At 39.1% G+C, this 20,142-nt stretch overlaps 1 protein-coding gene across 1 annotated transcript in view; it reads right to left on the bottom strand.

The window, feature by feature from the left end:
* The window catches only part of LOC120527479 (hepatoma-derived growth factor-like), a 49,440-nt gene extending 30,521 nt beyond the window's left edge, over nucleotides 1–18,919 (bottom strand). The window contains exons 1-2 of the mRNA XM_039750936.1: nucleotides 18,412–18,919; nucleotides 4,768–4,844 (exon numbers count right to left, since the gene is read on the bottom strand). Of these exons, the coding sequence (XP_039606870.1) occupies nucleotides 4,768–4,844; nucleotides 18,412–18,498 (164 nt within the window). The 5' untranslated portion in view covers nucleotides 18,499–18,919. The remainder of the gene's footprint in view (nucleotides 1–4,767; nucleotides 4,845–18,411) is intronic.
* Between the last annotated feature and the right edge of the window lie 1,223 nt (nucleotides 18,920–20,142).

Here is a 20,142-nt window from a genome sequence, read left to right as displayed (position 1 = left end):
AAAAAATGAACATTTGAAAAATTCTTAATTTAACAAACCACCAAGAAAAGTAACATTGCAACAATGCACACTACAAACCGATCGCTGTAAACAGAAGTGAAGCAGAGGTTAAAATCCAATAGAAAAAAGTCTTCATTAAATATGAGGTTAAAACAATGCTCAAATCTGTCTCTTTAAAAACAAGCCTGATGCATTCTTTAACTGCCAGCTCGTGTGTGTGTGTGTGTGCGTGTGTGTGTGTGTCTCACTCTCTCTCTCTCGTTAGCTGCAGAGGGAGAGACTGAACACGTGCGGGTTGGCGGGGGCAGCGGGACCTGACTCGAATATAACCCGAGGGTGATGTTTTTCAGCACATTTTGGGTGCTGAAAAGCTCGGCTTATATTCGAGTATATACGGTAACTATATAATGTGCATTACTGACTAACTTTCATTATTTTTGCCTCCAAAATGGCCTGAATTCTTCACGGCATAATGTCAACAAGGTGCTGAAAACATTCCTCAGAAACTCTGGTCCACACATACCAAAAATATTTATAAACTACTTGTTACTAAGACAGACATTCATGCTGCAATATACTTACTACACCACATCCCTAAGTTGCTCAACTGGATTGACACCAGGAACAGTGCAGGCCACTGGAGGAAACTGAAATCAATGCGCCATTTAAGAAAAAGATTTAAGGCAATGTGCATCTTGAAACCTGATGCATCCTTCTATTGGAAGTATTTATTTGAGAAATGGTAGAACATGACCACCTTGCATGCTTCTCATTCTTTTACCTAAGTTGAGGGAAGTGTTTTGTGTGAAGGGAATTAGCAAAGGCCTGAAGAAAAATAGAACACACATTTTTAAAAAAAGTTACATTTTCACTTTTTATCCATGTCAATGTCCTCAATACCTTTTTAAACCTCCACTCCAAATGGCACAGTGTCTAAACGGCATAATATTGGTTCTATTTTCAATTTTTAATCAAGTTGAAAATGTCCATGCTACAATGGTGCTTGAAAGTTTGTAACCCCTTTAGAATTTTCTATATTTCTGCATAAATATGACCTAAACCATCATCAGATTTTCACTCAAGTCCTAAAAGTAGAGAAAGAGAAACCAGTTAAACAAATGAGACAACAATATTATACCTGGTCATTTATTTATTAAGGAAAATGATTGAATATTACATATTTGTGAGTGGCAAAAGTATGTGAACCTTTACTTTCAGTAACTGATGTGAACCCCCTTTGCAGCAATAACTGCAACTAAACGTTTCAGGTAACTTTTGATCATTCCTGCACACCGGCTTGGAGGAATTTTAGCCCATTCCTCTATACAAAACAGCTTCAACTCTGGGATGTTGGTGGGTTTCCTCACATTAACTGCTCGCTTCACTTCCTTCCACAATATTTCGATTGGATTAAGGTCGAGACTCTGACTTGGCCATTCCAAAACATTAACTTTATTCTTCTTTAACCATTCCTTGTTAGAACGACTTGTGTGTTTAGGGTCGTTGTCTTGCTGCATGACCCACCTCCTTTTGAGATTCAGTTCATGGACAGATGTCCTGACATTTTCCTTTAGAATTCTCTGATATAATTCAGAATTTATTGTTCCATCAATGAAGGCAAGCCGTCCTGGCCCAGATGCAGCAAAACAGGCCCAAACCATGATACTACCACCACCATGTTTCACAGATGGGATAAGGTTCTTATGCTGGAATGCAGTGTTTTACTTTCTCCAAACATAAAGCCTTTCATTTAAACCAAAAAGTTCTATTTTGGTTGCATCCGTCCACAAAACATTCTTTCAATAGCCTTCTGGTTTGTCCACATAATCTTTAGCAAACTGCAGACAAGCAGTAATGTTTTTTTTTGGAGAGCAGTGGCTTTCTCCTTTCAACCCTGCCATACACACCATTGTTGATCAGTGTTCTCCTGATGGTGGACTCATGAACATTAGCCAATGTGAGAGAGGCCTTCAGTTGCTTAGAAGTTACCCTGGGGTCCTTTGTGACCTCGTCGACTATTACACACCTTGCTGTTGGACTGATCTTTGTTGGTCGACCACTCCTTGAGAGGGTAACAATGGTCTTGAATTTCCTCCATTTGCACACAATCTGTCTGACTGTGGATTGGTGGAGTCCAAACTCTTTAGAGATGGTTTTGTAACCTTTTCCAGCCTGATGAGCATCAAGAACTCTTTTTCTGAGGTCCTCAGAAATCTCCTTTCCTCGTGCCATGATACACTTCCACAAATGTGTTGCGAAGAGCAGACTTTGATAGATCCCTGTTCTTTAAATAACACAGGGTACCCGCTCACACCTGATTGTCATCCCATTGATTGAAAACACCTGACTCTAAGTTCACCTTCAAACGGACTGCTAATTCTAGAGGTTCACATACTTTTGCCACTCACAAATATGTAATATTTAATTATTTTCCTTAATAAATAAATGACCAAGTAGAATATTTTTGTCTCATTATTTAACTGGTTTCCCTTTATCTACTTTTAGGACTTGAGTGAAATTCTGATGATGTTTTAGGTCAAATTTATGCAGAAATATAGAAAATTATAAAGGGTTCACAAACTTTCAAGCACCACTGTACATTTAAATTAGAAAGATGAATGGCTCAATGGAGAGACAGAAATGATTGTACAGTTTTAACTAGTATTTTTGTGTGAATGTATAGGCAGTAATAAATGTAATCTATCCAAACTAAATAAAACTGAGTTAGTGCCTGTTCACGTGCAAAATATGTACTGCAGGATTGTTTTTGCATCACAGAAAAGTAGCCACAATTTTTCATGAAAACTGGAGGATAACTCTAGGATTGTCGAATTTTGAAAATACAGTACGTATCATGTTAATGCTGCCTTGGGAGCAATGTGGGCGACTCAAGAGTGGAATGAGTATCATTAAATACTAGAGTTATCCATCATTTTATTGCACTTGCATCCTATCATTGTTCCTTCACCACCTGTGAATATAATTAGATTAAAATGTATCGAGTCCAAATCATGCTTTTACACAATTTAAGTCCTGGACAATTTAGAATTGAGAAGCATCCATCCATTAGCCAACCCACTATATCCTAACTACAGGGTCACAGGGTTCTGCTGGAGCCAATCCCAGCCAACACAGGGTGCAAGGCAGGAAACAAACGCCGGGCAGGGCGCCAGTTCACCACAGGGCACATGCACACACTACAGTCAATTTAGGATCGCCAATGTACCTAACCTGCATGTCTTTGGACTGTGGGAGGAAACCCACGCCTACACGGGGAGAACATGCAAACTCTGGTAGTGAAATTCCTACACCAGAATGAGCCTGAGGCCACAATCTTAAAAGGATACAATAAAGGAGAATTACTCAAATACTGTCCAATTGCCCCTTTTATTTCAATAGTACTGTTCAAATTGTTTCTCAACAAATTGTTTCCGTTTTAGAATATATTATTAGAAATTATTCCATACACATTTAACTTTTCTATGTGCATGTGAAGAAAAGCAGTATTGCAAACAGAAACTGTCACAGAACAACTGTGTTTGCTTTTTTTTTTTCTTCTTGATGTTTTTCTAATAAAAGTCTGGTTTCCTTACTATGCATAGGCTATATATCCAAAATATATTTAAAATTAGAGAAAATCATTACTGAATTGCAATATTCGAGACTGGATGAAATAAAGCCGTGAACCAATATTTTGGCATTTTTCATAAATAAAGACAATTCAAGTTCATCTATGCTCTCCAACCAATAAAAAGTTTTATGAACCACAACTTTGAAAAGAAAGTATGGGGTCAAATATTATTTGAAGTAAAAGAAGAGAAAGGAATTGAACAGTAATTAATAGTAACGTGTAACAGCAGAATTTTTTATCTGGCAGAAAGTACACACAACAACAGCTTCCCAATTTAAATTATAGGTAATTAATAATCATCCAATTGTGGATATTATTCAAACAGTGAGATGCTCAAGTTAAAGCTACATGGAGTTTAGGAGAATTTCTGAGATAAACTTAAGTATTGCCATCACAGCAAAGGAAGAGCACTTTGTGCTGACACAGAATTTTACTGAAGGATAACAAATAGATCAAATAAAAGTATTTGGCTACTAATCCATAGTGAATTGGGGGGAGAAAACATATTCTTTTTACAAAACCCTGCAACAAAGTATGAGCTTAACTCCTTAGTACAGAGCCTTAAACTGTGAAGTCTCATAAGCAGTGCAATAAAATGCTATGTTCAACAGTATCCAAGGCAACAATCAGATGAAGCAAAACAAGGAGATTTCAGATCCTAAATCTGTTACCATGATAAAACTTTGACATTTCTGATCATGGAACTCTCAGTACTCATCGAAACTAGAAAGCCACACTGAAAGACTTCAAATCAATCTTTACTAGACAATTAAAGGAATACTCCAAGCTATTTTTTTTTAAATATGTTGCAGTGATGACCAAGAAAAATAAACCGGTCTTTAATTCAAAGGCTCCATCAAATTTAAATGTATTCCCTGTCTATGCTCTGTGTTGATTTTTCTGGAAGTATTTATTTAACAATATTTTAGCAAAAATGTATGTGTTTTGCACATTGTAAGCATATGACTGGGTAAGTGACATGTGGATTATGCCTTTTTTGTTTTTTTTAAAATAGTATCAAGCAAACCGATTGGTTTTAATGCATTTTAATTGTCATTTCATCAAAGTTTACTGCATATGCTGAACCCTATTCAATAAATAAAGCAAAGCTAACTTAAAAGTAGATGAATACTCACGTCTCATGGGTGCCGAAAAAAAACACCTGGTACTTATTGGAGGAAGACTTAACTGCACCTTCAGGCAGTTCATCAATCTAGGGAAAAAAAAAAAAAAAGGAATATAAGAACAAAAGAACTCCATTTTTATAAGAGAGGTGACTCAGACAATTCTAATTCACAAACGTCTATTCAATAACTCTAAAACAACTTAAATGAACCACCTGAACGTTGGTTGCAAGAAAACTATTTACACAAGACGGAAAGCAATTTATGCATCTCTTTCATTTTAATATTCTATGAATTACTGTAAAACCTGGAAAAAACAGTGCAAGAGAAAATATTCTTCACCCATGTAGTATACAATACATTTATATATACAGATGCACACCAAGTTAATATTCCATTTTGGAAACCCTTAAATACTCTTTAACATTGATTGATCACAGCCTACAGGCTATGAACATGTTTAATGTTATTTCTGTCAGTTCCTTTAAGGTAAAAACACTTACAATTAAGGTAGAGTTAATAAAATATTAAATATTCAATAAAACTAAAAATGAAATTTTTTTTTTCAATTTTCTGCCGTGTAACAGAGCTGACTGTGAAATGGCGGGTAGTTGCACTGTGCCTTCAGGTTTCCATATGAACGTACAAAAAGATTACTTATTTCTTGTCATTTGTTTACATCTGTTAAGATTTGGACTACCAAGGTTCATAATAATATTAACTGACATGACTTCAGAAGCTTCTCGATAGGTGTTAAACACTAATTTGATCATCATGTCTATAGTTTTGTTACACTAGTTTTTTGTGGGATGTTTTAAAGTGTGCTGTAAATTTGTTTTGTTTAAATGCCCTATAAAGATGGTAATGTATCCGTAATATAATTGACCTTGACACTAATCATACTTTATACGGTTTAGGAATACTGTACTACATTTTTTTTTTTTTTATTGTGATCTTTACTGCAATGTTAGTAGATTATTCCTTTTTTATCCCTTTGTTATTTTGCACATACCTGTATATATTGTAAGTTTCAGTTTGGTACAAGGATCATGTATAACTGTAAATTTGGTAATGTACACAAAAGCTGTATAGACACACTTATGGGCAAGTGAGAATTAATAAACTGGGGAGCTGTAAAACCAATAGCTTGTTTCAACTTTGTTAAACTGGACATACATATGAAACAAACTGTGCCATGCATATGAACTAACATGGGAAAAATGCAGCTCAACACTTCTTCACATTGTTTATCCTCATTCAGTACGTACGGAAAAATATAATTTGTAAGACACCTCATTAGAAACTTGTTTTCACTATAATGTCCTACAATAATGCCAACATGTGTAAAATATTAAAAATGTTTAAATATTTTTGCCATCCTAGTTATTAAAAATTCTCTCAGGATATTTTGTCTAATAACAATTACGGCAGCATGGCACAAGACTTTACTGTTTTTAAAATAATGTGAAAATAAAATACCCACAGACCATCAGGGAAAATGAGTGTTCCAAAAGTGTTGTGCTTTTTGTGACCCCATTCGAAGCAAGCACGATTAAAACAGGTGAACAAATTTGTGCTTTACTGTTTGAAAAACTTTGTTAAACTGGACATACATATGAACTAATCTGACTGTTCACTCGTGGCAAATAAGATTGTCTTTGTTAATGACCGAGAAGAAAATATGATCATTGTCGTGCGTGGCTACATCAGATTAAATTGTTGTGTCCACATTAATAACACAATTCTCTCAAGTGCTTTTACACCAGCTGTGTTGGAGAAAGCACCCAAAGTTGCACAGCTCAGGTATTTCACACATACTGGACAACAAGGCAAGCTCAAAAAGTCATTCAGTCAATGGAAAAAAGATGGAACTCTAATTTTGATATACTTAACTGAGTATTGCAGCAATTTGACAATATCATATTAGTACTGCTAGAGGATAAGCAATACGACAGAACTGGTTGCATCAAAAAAAAAAAAATATTTACAACTGTGGTCTTTTTTCTGGAACCACTGAAAGATGCAACGACTAATTTAGAATCAGATATTACCACTGTATGTGCCTGTCTAGTGCTTCCACAGGCAGCAAGACTCGAGGAACACTGCAAGGCAACTGAGCCTATACTCGGTAAAGTCGCATCCATTTGTGTTCAACGTCTGAAACAACTATTGTCAACTAAATGGTCAGCACCAAATAATATGCATATGTTCTACAAAGTAGCAACATTTCATCACCCAAAGCTAGAACAACTGAAAATGCTTGACAAAAATTAACAAAATGCAGTAATGAATGCAGTCAAACAGCTGGTTTTGGACTTGGGTTTTAAAGTCAGAAATGATCAGTCACCTGCTAAGAAAGTGACTTTCCATGTCTTCTCAGAATGTGCGGATGTGGGTACCCACAGGCAGCGATGAATCAGTGTTTTTGGATTCAGATAATTGACTATGTAAGAACAAATACTGGACATACTGGAACTATCAAAAACACACAATGTTCTTCAGTGGTAGAAAAGTTACTGTTAAGAGCTGCAAGCTCTCAGTAAGCTAGCCCACTATGTTCTATCCATCAAGGCATCTAGTGCACCCTTGGATCTGGCCTTCAATGTTTGTGGTGCATATTCCAGCAAAGACGATGGATGCTGAAGCTCTCCTCCGAGAGTGATATTCTGTCCTTATTCAGAAATCTCTGTTAAACACTGTTCCTAAGTCTAGAACATAGCAATCCTGTATTTAATTTTATAACATTCCATTTTTCATGACTAATATGTTACTTATTCTGCATTATTTACAGCTCTTACTTAGACCTACGTATACAGAATGCATCCTGAGCCGATGTGTGAATAATTGAAACTTATTTTATAGACTGTATTTGCTGTAAATAAATATCTCTGTGTAGTTTGGGAACAATAATTAAAAATCAAAAATGTAGGCAATTATAAAGGGGAGATGGCCCATATTAAACAGGGCAATTTTCAAGACAGGAGTTGTTATAAATGAACCCTAGACGCAAGTTTCATCTTTTACTTTTTGTTTTTAATTACATGGGAAACCTGAATGTAACTTCAGAGACATTTTAATTTCCACAACTTCTTTGATGTAAATGCTTTTCTAGAATGACTGCCGATTATGTTATTGAAGAAAATATTTCACCTCCTCTATTGCACATACATACAATATACCTTATTTTCCCCGCTATATATTATTAAAATGAAAGACGGTTATGTACCGAGCATCACTTGAAAATTGCCTCAAGTACTCTACTAAATATAAATATTTTATATATCAGCATCAATGTTTATTATCACATATTAAAATGAATCAAATAGATGCAAAGGAACAGGAACAAGAAGAGATTTTTAATAAGTTGTTATAATCGTGCCTTAAAGCAACTACACAAAAACAAAGTGCAGTGAAGAGTTCACTGGACAACTGTTAGTAACATCCTCTTTCCTCACAGAACTAGCGAGTAAATGTGGAGATGCCAGTACGCTTACAGTAAATACCTTTTTTATTTCTTGTGATCTACTTTTTATTGAGTAATTACTTTTTGAAAGTGAGTAGTGGTGGTTTTAAGCAAAACTAATATATTCACCTTGTATGTATGCAGCACGTACCTTCGACATAGATAGATAGATACTTTATTAATCCCAAGGAGAAATTCACATAATCCAGCAGCATCATACTGATATAAAAAACAATATTAAAGAGTAATAAAAATGCAGGTAAAAACTGACAATAACTTTGAATAATATTAGCGTTAAAAAGGTGGAATTGAAGAGTCGCATAGTGTGGGGGAGGAACGATCGCCTCAGTCTGTCAGTGGAGCAGGACAGTGACAGCAGTCTGTCACTGAAGCTGCTCCTCTGCCTGGAGATGACACTGTTCAGTGGATGCGGTGGATTCTCCATGATTGACAAGAGCTTGCTCAGCGCCTGTCGCTCTGCCACAGATGTTAAACTGTCTAGCTTCATTCCTACAATACAGCCTGCCTTCCTCACAAGTTTGTCCAGGTGTGAGGCGTCCTTCTTTATCCTGCCTCCCTAGCACACCACTGCGTAGAAGAGGGCACTCCCCACAACCGTCTGGTAGAACATCTGCAGCATCTTATTGCAGATCTTGAAGGACGCCAGCCTTCTAAGGAAGTATGGTCGGCTCTGTCTTTTCTAACACAGAGCATCAGTATTGGCAGTCTAGTCCAATTTATCATCCAGCTACACTCCGAGGTATTTATAGGTCTACACCCTCTGCACACAGTCTCCTCTGATGATCATAGGGTCCATGAGGGGCCTGGGCCTCCTAAATTCCACCACCAGTTCCTTGGTCTTGCTGGTGTTCAGGTGTAAGTAGTTTGAGTCGCACCATTTAACAAAGTCCTTGATTAGCTTCCTATACTCCTCCTCCTGCCCACTCCTGATGCAGCCCACGATAGCAGTGTCGTCAGCGAACTTTTGTACGTGGAAGGACTCCGAATCGTATTGGAAGTCTGATGTATATAGGCTGAACAGGACCGGAGAAAGTACCGTCCCCTGCAACTCTCCTGTGTTGCTGACCACAATGTCAGACCTGCAGTTCCAAAGATGCACATACTGAGGTCTGTCTGTGAGATAGTCCACGATCCATGCAACCAGGTGTGAATCTACTCCCATCCCTGTCAGCTTGTCCCCAAGGAGCAGAGGTTGGATGGTGTTGAAGGCGCTAGAGAAGTCCAAAAACATAATTCTTACAGCACCACTGCCTCTGTCCAAGTGAGAGAGGGATCGGTGTAGCATATAGATGATGGCATCCTCCGCTCCCACCTTCTCCTGGTATGTGAACTGCAGAGGGTCGAGGGTGTGGCAGACCTGTGGCCTCAGGTGGTGAAGCAGCAGCCGTTCCATGGTCTTTATCACATGTGACATCAGAGCAACAGGCCAGAAGTCATTCAGCTCACTAGGGCGTGATACCTTTGGGACTGGGTGATACAAGATGTTTTCCAAAGCCTCAGGACTCTCCCCTGTTCAAGGTTCAGGTTGAAGATGCGCTGTAGAGGACTCCCCAGCCGGGACCGGGTGCTTTGCTGGCACGAAGTCTCCTCAGCTCTCTGCTCACCTGTGCTGCTGTAATTGTGGGTGGGGATGTCTCTCCCATGCTGGTATCAGCAGAAGGATGGTTGGAGGATGCAGTACTCCAAGGTGAGAGTGGGTTAGGGTAGTCAAACCTGTTAAAGAAGTTATTCATTTGGTTTGCTCTCTCCACGTCTCTCTCAAAGGTGGCACCCCGCTTCGAGCTGTAGCCAGTGATGATCTTCATCCCATCCCACACTTCCTTCATGCTGTTATTCTGCAACTTCTGCTCCAGCTTTCTCCTGTACTGCTCCTTCGCCACCCTTAGCTGGACTCGGAGTTCCTTCTGCACGCGCTTAAGCTCATGTTGATCACCGCTTTTAAAAGCCTTTTTCTTCTGGTTCAAAAGGTCCTTGATATCACTTGTAATCCATGGTTTGTTGTAAGCATAGCAGCATACTGTTCTTACTGGAACTACAATGTCCATACAGTGGATGTAATCAGTTGTGCAGTCAACAACCTCCTCAATGTTCTCACTATGTGATCCCTGCAGGACATTCCAGTCCATAGTTCCAAAGCAGTCTCTCAGAGCCTGCTCTGCCTCAGGGGACCACTTCCTGAATGAGCGTGTGGCTGTAGGTAGCTCCATCATTTTTGGTTTGTAGTGAGGCTGAAGCAGAACCAGGTTATGATCTGCTTTCCCAAGCGCAGGCAGCGGGGTGGCACTGTATGCGTCTTTAACGTTTGCATACAGTAGGTCAATAGACCCATTTCCCCGGGTGTTACAGCCCAACATGCTGGGAGAAGGCAGGTAATGTTTTGTCCAGAGTTACATGGTTAAAGTCTCCAGCGATTAGCACAAGCGCCTCAGGGTGCTGTGTTTATAATTTAGCAACTGCGGAATGGATGACGTCACTCTCTATCTCTTCATTCGCTCAAGGGGGGGGGATGTAAACAATAACAACAATGACTTGTCCAAACTCTCTGGGCAAGTAATAGGGACGCAAACTTACGGCCAACAGTTTGATGTCCTTGCAGCAAGTGGAGATTTTAACGTTTACATGTCCAGAGTTGCACCATCTTGTATTGACATAGAGAGCGACACCCCCTCCTTTGTCTGCTTCCCGCTGGTACTTGCATCTCTGTCCACTCTAACTGTGCTAAACCGTGTAGCTCCACGTTAGCATCTGGGATGTTAGTTGATAGCCACATTTCACTAAAACACAGCAAACTGCTTTCACTGTAGATCCTGACATTTTTCACCAGTGCAGCCAGTTCGTCGATCTTATTTGGTAGTATGTTCAAATTTCCCAGGATCAAAGAAGGCATCGAAGGTTTGTAACACCAATTTCTTGCTAGACGCATGGCTTTTATCTTAGCACCGGCTCTGCTGCCCTGATACCCACCTTCTTACCTCATCAGGTAAATTGGGAACCACACCAGCGTGCGCATTTGTTCTCAGTGCTTGAAGTTGACTACTTGAATAGATTAGTCTTGGTGTGTAAAAATTCATCTCCAAGTAGTAAAAAGTGTCCATGGAACGAGTCCACATAAAAGAAAGTGGTAGGATTTAACAGTGAAATAAAGAAAAATAGAGAAAAAGGTAGAAATATAAAGACTACACAGAGAATACACAGAGCTGCTGGAAAGGCTGCCACTCACGTTGGTGCATGAGTTTCTGTGCAAGAAGTTCAGGGCTGTGGAGTCAGTAGATAAATGCTCCGACTCTGACGTTTCTAAATCTTCCGACACGACTCCGACTCCTCTGTATGTATATACTATGCTAATGTATTTTCTACATCCATTGAAGGAAAGGAAGGCAATAGACATGTCATTTCACCACAGAACTACTGGCTAGGAAAGCCAACACAATTGATTGGCGGCCGCAGATTGCGGGTGTCCACATGGACGGGCAGATCCAGCTTGCTGAAAATCTCGACCACCGCCCCCATCCAAAGTAATGTGATGCCTCTGTCTGCTGCAGTGGCTGTCTCCTCTGTCAGCCAGCCGGAAGTTTAGTGCATTGTGTCACTCACCGGCCAGCTGATCAGCAGAACGAGCCTCTGTTGTAGACAGGTAGGGAGATCTGTGTTCTCGGCTCCTTCGGGCCCCTTCACTAGCGCATAGCGAAGGGGAGCCGACGGAGCTGAGAACACACCAGATGATTTTCAGGCGTTTGGCGTGATGACTCGTTGAACGGCGAAAAATCGGCAGTGCATCTGTAAATGTATGGGGGGCTTTAGGCTAGGTTCACAGTTCCCTGTAACAGTGGAACACGACACAATGGAAAGCGGTGCCGCACCTTACCTGTGCATTACATCCGATATAGTGACGCATACAGTCAATGAAAAGCATGCTTCATGGTTACTTAACATGTTCGTTTTGTGGTAACATTATGCACTGCATGCACTGGGCTTTATTCTTACAGCAGAGAAGTAGTTCATTATGACTGTTTGTGAATTGGGACATTTCAACTTACTTTTTTAATTCCCATTTAAATTTAGTAGGAGTCGGTTAACTTTTTGCCGACTCCGACTCCAGGTACCCAAAATTGTCTCCGACTCCGACTCCACAGCCCTGGTAAGAACATTACATTTTTGTGGAATGAATACCAATTATTAACATACGTCATACTTTATTTCCATATGTGATAGTAAGCATTGCCTACCTACAGTACAAAGCTTGACAAAACACATTGTTTACACTTATCTTTTCTGGTGGTTTCTGTAAAAAGATGTGTGGACTTGTGCTTAGAAATTATTATTAAAGTCCCATCGGAAGATCTGTAATAAATACTGATGAAGCAGAACCGTCACCAAAAAAAAAAGAAGTGGACTCAGTCAAAAAGGGGAAAGGTTCATGTTAAACAGGCTTATCAACCACACATTACTTTTTTTCCTCAAAAGAAGTAGGACAAAAACCTTAGGGTGCGGGAAGGAGCACTACAAATGAGGCCAAATATATGCAGAAGCGGGCAGGTGTGGGATGGAGTACTGCGGAGCAGGTTAAAAAAAAATAAATAAATAAATAAATCAATCAATCAATCAGTCCTGCACAAACTTCCAAGCAATGCCAAGACTTCCAAATCATTGGATAAAGTGTCCTAGAGAACACAAATGGAAAATCACCGAGAGGCACTCGGCAAGATGATTGGGAACATGGGAAAGAGGTGATTTCACAAACTGAGCAGAAATAGCTATGACCAGTTTCATTAACTGTTGTTTTTCAAGGTTGTTCATGTGTCCATGTTCTTCAAGTATGGCTGTAGATCACTAACTACTAAAGAAATGTACCTATTATGGCGCTTAACCCTTTTACGGTGTTTTGTGTGTCTCTCTGTCTTTCCACCTCAGTGCTCATTACAGTATCATTGTTAAAGATAAGAAGTGGGAACTATTCACATAGCTTAGTACAACATTTTACCTTATGTTCTTCTTCTTCTTCTCCTATTGCTTGGATTATTACTATAACTATCTTTGCAGTGAAGCCTTATAATCAGTATGAGAAAACCACAAATTATCATGAGTGCCATTTAACTTGCATTGTTACACATTTGTAAGAGGAGATGAAAAAAATAAGATTAATTGGTTTTAAATAATGTCCTAAACAGCTGTGATAAATGAACCAAGGCTTTGCATTCATTCTCTGATTGTAATGAGATGTTCAACAGATGTCAATCAGTCCAAGCATCTGTCCATTTTCCTAGCCAGTGTATTCAGTTCAGTGCCTCGCTGGTGTGTAACTCACAGACATTTCAGTGCCAATTTCAGTAAAACTATTTGAAGGGTGTCTACATAATGACTTCACAACATATGCATAAGCATGGAATGACATTGAAAAAGCAATAATTAGTGATGAACTGTTAACATCAGTATTTAAAAGATGTTTAAAGAGCAATAATATTTTGTTTCACAAAAAAAGAATTCACAGCACAGCAGTCATTTAAAATCCAACATAATTTGACATGCATCGCCACAGCAGAGTCCATACACATTATGGGAGGGCTTTATGACATCTACTTCATCTTGTGAATAATATTACAAAATAATTAAATATTGTTTCTTAATGTTATTCAGCAACCTATTTGTGTCTTATGAATCTCCATGTAGACACCATTTAATTAAGCTGTTAGCCAAATTTATTCCCTTATTGGCCATTAAATAATAATGTTGAATTTGTCAAAATTAAGCATACAGCAGGAGAACTTGAGTCTTTCTATAATTCTACAAGCTGCACATCTTTAGTTGCTCATGTGTAGCTGTCACATTAATCGGTCTCAAAAACACAGTTCCTACTCAGACAAAAAGTAAGCATTTTAAAATGAGGATCTACATCTAAAGCTTGTTAACAGCGGTGTTGGATGAATGGAGGATAAAGGACAAAAAAACAGCCATCATGACTAACAAAAAAGCTAATATGATCTGGGCGGCACAGCTCATGGAGCTACTTCTGGTTGACTGCTTTGCACACGTGTTCATTTTTGTATCACAGGCTCCTCTGAAAATTCCAACAATTGCCCCCTTCCTTGGCCAGGTGAGGAGCGTTACAAACTTTTTCCATCGTAGCAGTACAGCTAGCCACATGCTTAAAGAAAAGCAACATTTATTGGACTTGTCAACATACAAACTTGAGATTGATGTGGTCATGCAATGGAACAGCACATTAAAAATGCTTGAAAGGTTTTTGGAACAGCCAGCCTCTTAGCAGCTCTGTATATACAAGAAGGCAATGAGGTTACTCCTGATGTGACTGGCATTCAGTGCTTCTGTCTGCAACACATCCATCACAAGTACCCTTTAATGGAGTGACATGCGATTGTCACATAGGAATCTGCCGCCCTGTATGTACAGCTGTCACAAGTTTGGGCTACTCTTTCCGCTGACCTGAGAGACATGGCAGTGCTTTGCTTAAGATCTTCATAAAGCCTAGGTACAATGACTTCACTCATTTGCATTCAGATTGGCATACCGCAGTTCCAAAACCAGTATCATTTGTCAAAAGCACTTGTTATCAACAATGGTGTAGGGTCTCATATCATTACAGATAAAACTGCTATAGATTGTTATTTTTGGGCACATGGTGAATTAAATGAAAGCTTGGACCTGAATGTTATCTCTAGGTAAGAATTCTTTGGCTCTACTCATTTGACAGCCAAGATTACGTTTATGGGCGACATCGGGATAGATTATTTCTAATATTTGTTGTGTTATAACAATGCTTAACGTCTGAGCTGCACACATAGCTGACACACATTCCCTGTGTTAATTTGATGTGTCCTCCGAGAACGTACTCAGACATTAACAAGACACATGCATGAGTGGCAGTACTGGCAAAAAAATTGGGGGGCACAGTATGTTCAAGTTGGAAAGTGACATCAGATTCTCTGTTTACTATCAACATGTGACAGCAAGCTGCTGATCAATGTGCGTGCTTCGATGTTTGATGAACGGTTCAAAGTGGTGAAGCAAAATGCAGACATACAAATGTATTTGTGGTGCTTTTCTTTTCAGGCGTTGCATATTCCCCATCGTAATGATGCAATACATTTTAAAGGTCTCATATACGATCTTCTTTGAGGTCTTTTTTTTTCGTCACAACAGCATCAGAATGTATAGCATGTACGACAGCGTATTTGAGCCACAGAGAGAGAGAGAAAAAAAAAAAAATCAGGGACACACTGAGAAAGTCTATTTTGTGATTAAAGTGGAAATTTTGGATTTAATCTCGACATTTTGTCATTAAAGTTGGCCATCGTAAACATCTTAAAGCTGATCCAGTTGTTAATCGCTATGTGCTGCCTCTTAACTGACAGCAGCAGCAAGCAGCAATTGCTACACAGAACAATTAAAATTATGACATTCCAGCTCTCTGCACATTTAGAATCCATAGATTTATACTTGATATCACTTTTATGATGAAATGCATTAAAGTATGTATATTACATTTTACAGATAAATCATTAAGTTAATTTAAATAATGAATACTGCTAATAATTACACGAGGGGGCTAAATACATGTCTTGTTCCTGGTGTTCCCTGCCTGGAGTTTGCATGTTTTCCTGGTGGGTTTCCACCCAGCTTCCATCCAAGGATATGCAGGTTTGGGGATTTGGTGATGCTAAAATGACGGCAGTGCATGTGTGTGCTTGTATTCACCTTGTGTAGCAGGAGCGTCCACAGGAGCAAGCATCATGTCGCATGAAACGTACACTCAGCCTAACTTAAACCCTTTGCTCTCTCGGATTACAGAGCAATGCTATCAGAATTTCTTTTCTCTTCCATTAATTTCCAGACAAGACACTTTTTTTGTGTTTTTCTCTACAAGCGGCTTGCGTGCTCACTTTCCCCAGAGGTTTTACTAACTTATAATGGGGTTCACAGCAGCTGTCAGATAAGTAAAGCAACTATACAAAATATAAAAGTTGACTCAACGTAAAATTAAAACAGCAAACTAATTCATACATGACAGGCAGAATGTATGTCTGTTTTAAGATAGAGGAGTCTGCAGTTTCACCAATGTTTTTCAATAAGATATTAAAAAAAGAATATAAAAAATTAAAATTAGATACTAAAAAAATTCAAAACTTTATACTTTGCAATCTGCTTAAGATAGCGCAACAAAAACTGAACTCTCTCAACCCTGTTCAGGACAAAGCAGAATTAAAAAATTAAGGATAGATGAATAGCCTAAATTTCATCAAAACTCGTGCACCGAGAGCCAAGTTGTTAAATCCAAACAATCAGACATGGCCATCACAATAGGTGCGTCTCACATTATATGCAAACACACCAAAGAAAAAAATACATATTTAGTACACATGAAATATTAAAGTATTATACTAAATTGTACCTCATTATACTCAATTAATTGTGTTCGTAAAAAGTAAATATACTAGTCCAGCCCACTAAACATATTGCAAAATATGGCATACTAAACTTGCAGGCCAGAAAAACAATCCTGAAAACAAAAACACTTGTAATATTTGCAAAAATCCAATTATCCATGTATTTCTTCATCTTTGTTGTCCAGTTCAGCATCAACTGAGTCAAAGCCTATAATCGCAGCATCAAGTTGGTTCCTGTCTTGCTAATGTTAGGCAGGATGTTTGGCGGTTACAAAGCACGTTGCCAGACATCCACAATCATTCATACAGGGCCTGATATTATAATATACTAGCAGAGAAAACACAGATTGCCTACGGAATAAAACCGCGTATGGTATCTCGTTGCAGTAGTGGAGAATCTACTGTATGCAACACTTAGTGGCAAGAAGTTGAAACTGGAACACATTCAGGTTTGAAAGAAACTTGTTCCTTGTAGAACATTCCTCGTGTAACAAGCGATATATCCATGGTGCAACAATACCTTTTCCGGTGTAAACAAATAACTTTTTTGTACAAAACAATATTTACTACACCATTCATTTGCTATAAAAACATTACACATTACAAGACGCGCTACAGAGATAATAATATACAGTGTATCACACTGGAACTGAACCTTTCAGTTGTGCGCGTCTTCAGGAGATAATTACTGTAAAGCGCAATATTCAGAATTTTGGAAACGAAAAGGGCATACAAAAATGTAACGACAAGAAAGGGTGATAAAAACAACGGATAATCGTCTTTCATTGCTTAACTATACAAAAAGCTTCTTCTGAACATTTTGCCATTGTTCTTACGTTCACTAAAGACGAATTCAAATTAATTTCCGAACCGATCTAGAAAACGCGCCAATTACTTTCTATTGGGTTTTTTATAATCAGGGTTGTGTATTCCGGAAGATTTTTTAAAAATAAATGCACTCTTTATCGTGTATATCAACACATTTTACGTTATTTCACCACGCTACTATACCTCTTAAAAGATTGCAGACTAAATAATCCTTATGCGGTTACTGTAACGCATAAACAATAACCGCGCTGGGATTTCAAAACAGAAAGTAAACTTTATACAGTGAATTTCACATCGAGTTAAAAAGGAGGTGGGCGTTGCAACGTTACGTGCCGGGATAATATTCAAAACGAGGTTTTGCGCCTCTTCAGTGGACTAACACTCGTACACCACATAAGCTCCGCCCATCATTATTCGTTGAAATAAGCGTGCGATTTTTCCCGGTTTGCGGTTAACAAATTAAACTACTCTCCTCCAGCCTTTTATTAATGTGTTTGCACATAAAGAACAAGCCAACACACAGCCCCAACCTACACCGTAGCCAGTCGATTAAATCAAGGGCCCACCTGCCCCCTAATTCGACTGCCTAGGGCTGTGCAGCACTCGGCCCTGTGTTTACATAGCTTGCGCGGGCTTTACGAGTGGCCGGATGACAAGTAGGCCTTAGGGGCTGGAAAGGTGGAGTTGACTGTAATAAAACAAATCTCGGGCATACATCCTGAAACCGACGGGTACTTAATCATACACACGCTTTTCTTTCTATGACATAACTGGTTACAACCCTCCGGTTCTATCCCCACTGGCGACTATTAAAGTTTAATACGAGACTGGCAATACGTAGGCCTCATGCATTCTATGGAGAGATTACGATGCGATCCACAACCGTTAAACAATGATGACGAAAAAACGCATACAATATTTGAACTGTGTGTGATTGCTTACCCTCGCTGGCCAATGTGGATAGCCTTTCATTTTTGCAAACACCAGGTCACCGGGCTTGTATTCCCTCTGTCTGTTCGACCTGGGCATTTTCTTTTGGCGCGGTTTACTTAAAAAAAGTATCAACGATAATTTAACAAAAGTTAAAATAGATTTCCGGTATAAAGCAAAATGAACATCCACTGTAGCAAGCACAAAACGTGTCCACAGGATTGATTAAAAAGTCCAGTTGCCACGATCCTTTCAGCAAAGTTTGCGTGCTCTGGCGCTTGTTTGCAAAGTTCGATAGGTGCACTTTACGTCTGTGTGCTCGGAGTCTTCTTTCTGGCGCTTTTTTGGTTTGTATATATTTCCTTTTTGGTTTAATAGCTGGTTATGGAGGACAGTCTCCCTCCCTCAATCTATCTCCAGTTGTTTTTGTTTGAAATTGGAACTGCTTCCCTCCTCCAGACTCAAGCACCCCCTCCTAAGGAGTTGAATTACATCTAACATCAGCTACTTCTTCCTGGCCCATCTGTGAAGTAATAGCGTAACAGGGGGGTGTAAGACTTATTGAGCTTATTATCGAGCAGTCGATCAAAAACTGATAATCCTCTTACGGTAACTGAGAGCCTTATCGCATTATTTTCATATTATAATTGCGGACGAACTCCTGGTAATCCACAAAGGAAAAGCACTGTCCTGCAAGGCTTTATACAGTGAAGTGAAATACAACACTTAAAATTTTGAGAAAGTATGCACGTTTTCCAATCCAGTACCACATTCAAAGTATTCGTTAAATTAAGGGGCCACACCAGTTTAATTGTGTGTCCAATTTAAGGACTTTATGTGAAAAACGTGCTCCAAATACCACCCGGCATTGAACTGTATTACTAACAAACAATTACTACAGTGTTTTATTCTTTTCCCTTTTTTCAATGACATGACACATGATGGAGAGACCCTAAAGCAATCCAGTTCTTAAGAGCATGAATATATTCAATGATGCACAAACTTGGACACATCATCAGTGACGTTACCTTGAGTCATCAGGTGTTTTAGGTCTTTCACACATCTAACACTCCAGTTGACCCAACCAAGGCTGATCAACCTTTGGCCTGTGTTCAAGTGGTAAACCACTTTCTCCTTTTCAGCCAGAATCACCTTGTAGCTTTTCTTGCTGCCTCTGTATTGAACCTGATGGCGCTGTCCCTGCTTAGCCTCAAAATGCCAAAGGCTCATTGATCAATCAATAATCAAGACAGCTTTCATAAAGGCTGTGCAGCAAAGCCTCTGCATCCTCCTTCAATGAGCATGCACCTTGACATGCAACCCTGTCTTTGGCAAACAGCCACCAGCTTTCCATACTTTGCTCCCTTCCATTCTTTCTTCCCACGGGACAGTAAGCTCCAGTAATTAATCTGTTTTGATGTTTCTGAAATCACGATGATATCGGGATGTGATTTCCATGGTCTAAGTGATATGGGATGCAATTTCATGCTGCCTTCCCACATCAACTGACATTACCCAGTCCCTTGCTGATGATAAAAGGCCTGCTTGGCAATGCCTGTTCTTTTATTTTGGCTACTGTCTCTTAACAAAGGCTGTCTACATTGCTGAAGGCAGAATTTTTCTGCTGTCCTTGATTCTCTTGCTGATAGATTCAGCAATGGATGTGAGGATTTGTTTATGCCTCCAATGTTAATGCCCTTCCCCAATGCTTTAAGGCAACTGCTTAATATGTGTTCCAAAGTC

The sequence above is a fragment of the Polypterus senegalus genome, chromosome 1 (genome assembly GCF_016835505.1).
Source record: "Polypterus senegalus isolate Bchr_013 chromosome 1, ASM1683550v1, whole genome shotgun sequence".
Taxonomy (NCBI): domain Eukaryota; kingdom Metazoa; phylum Chordata; class Cladistia; order Polypteriformes; family Polypteridae; genus Polypterus; species Polypterus senegalus.
This window is presented reverse-complemented; position numbering and strand designations above follow the sequence as displayed.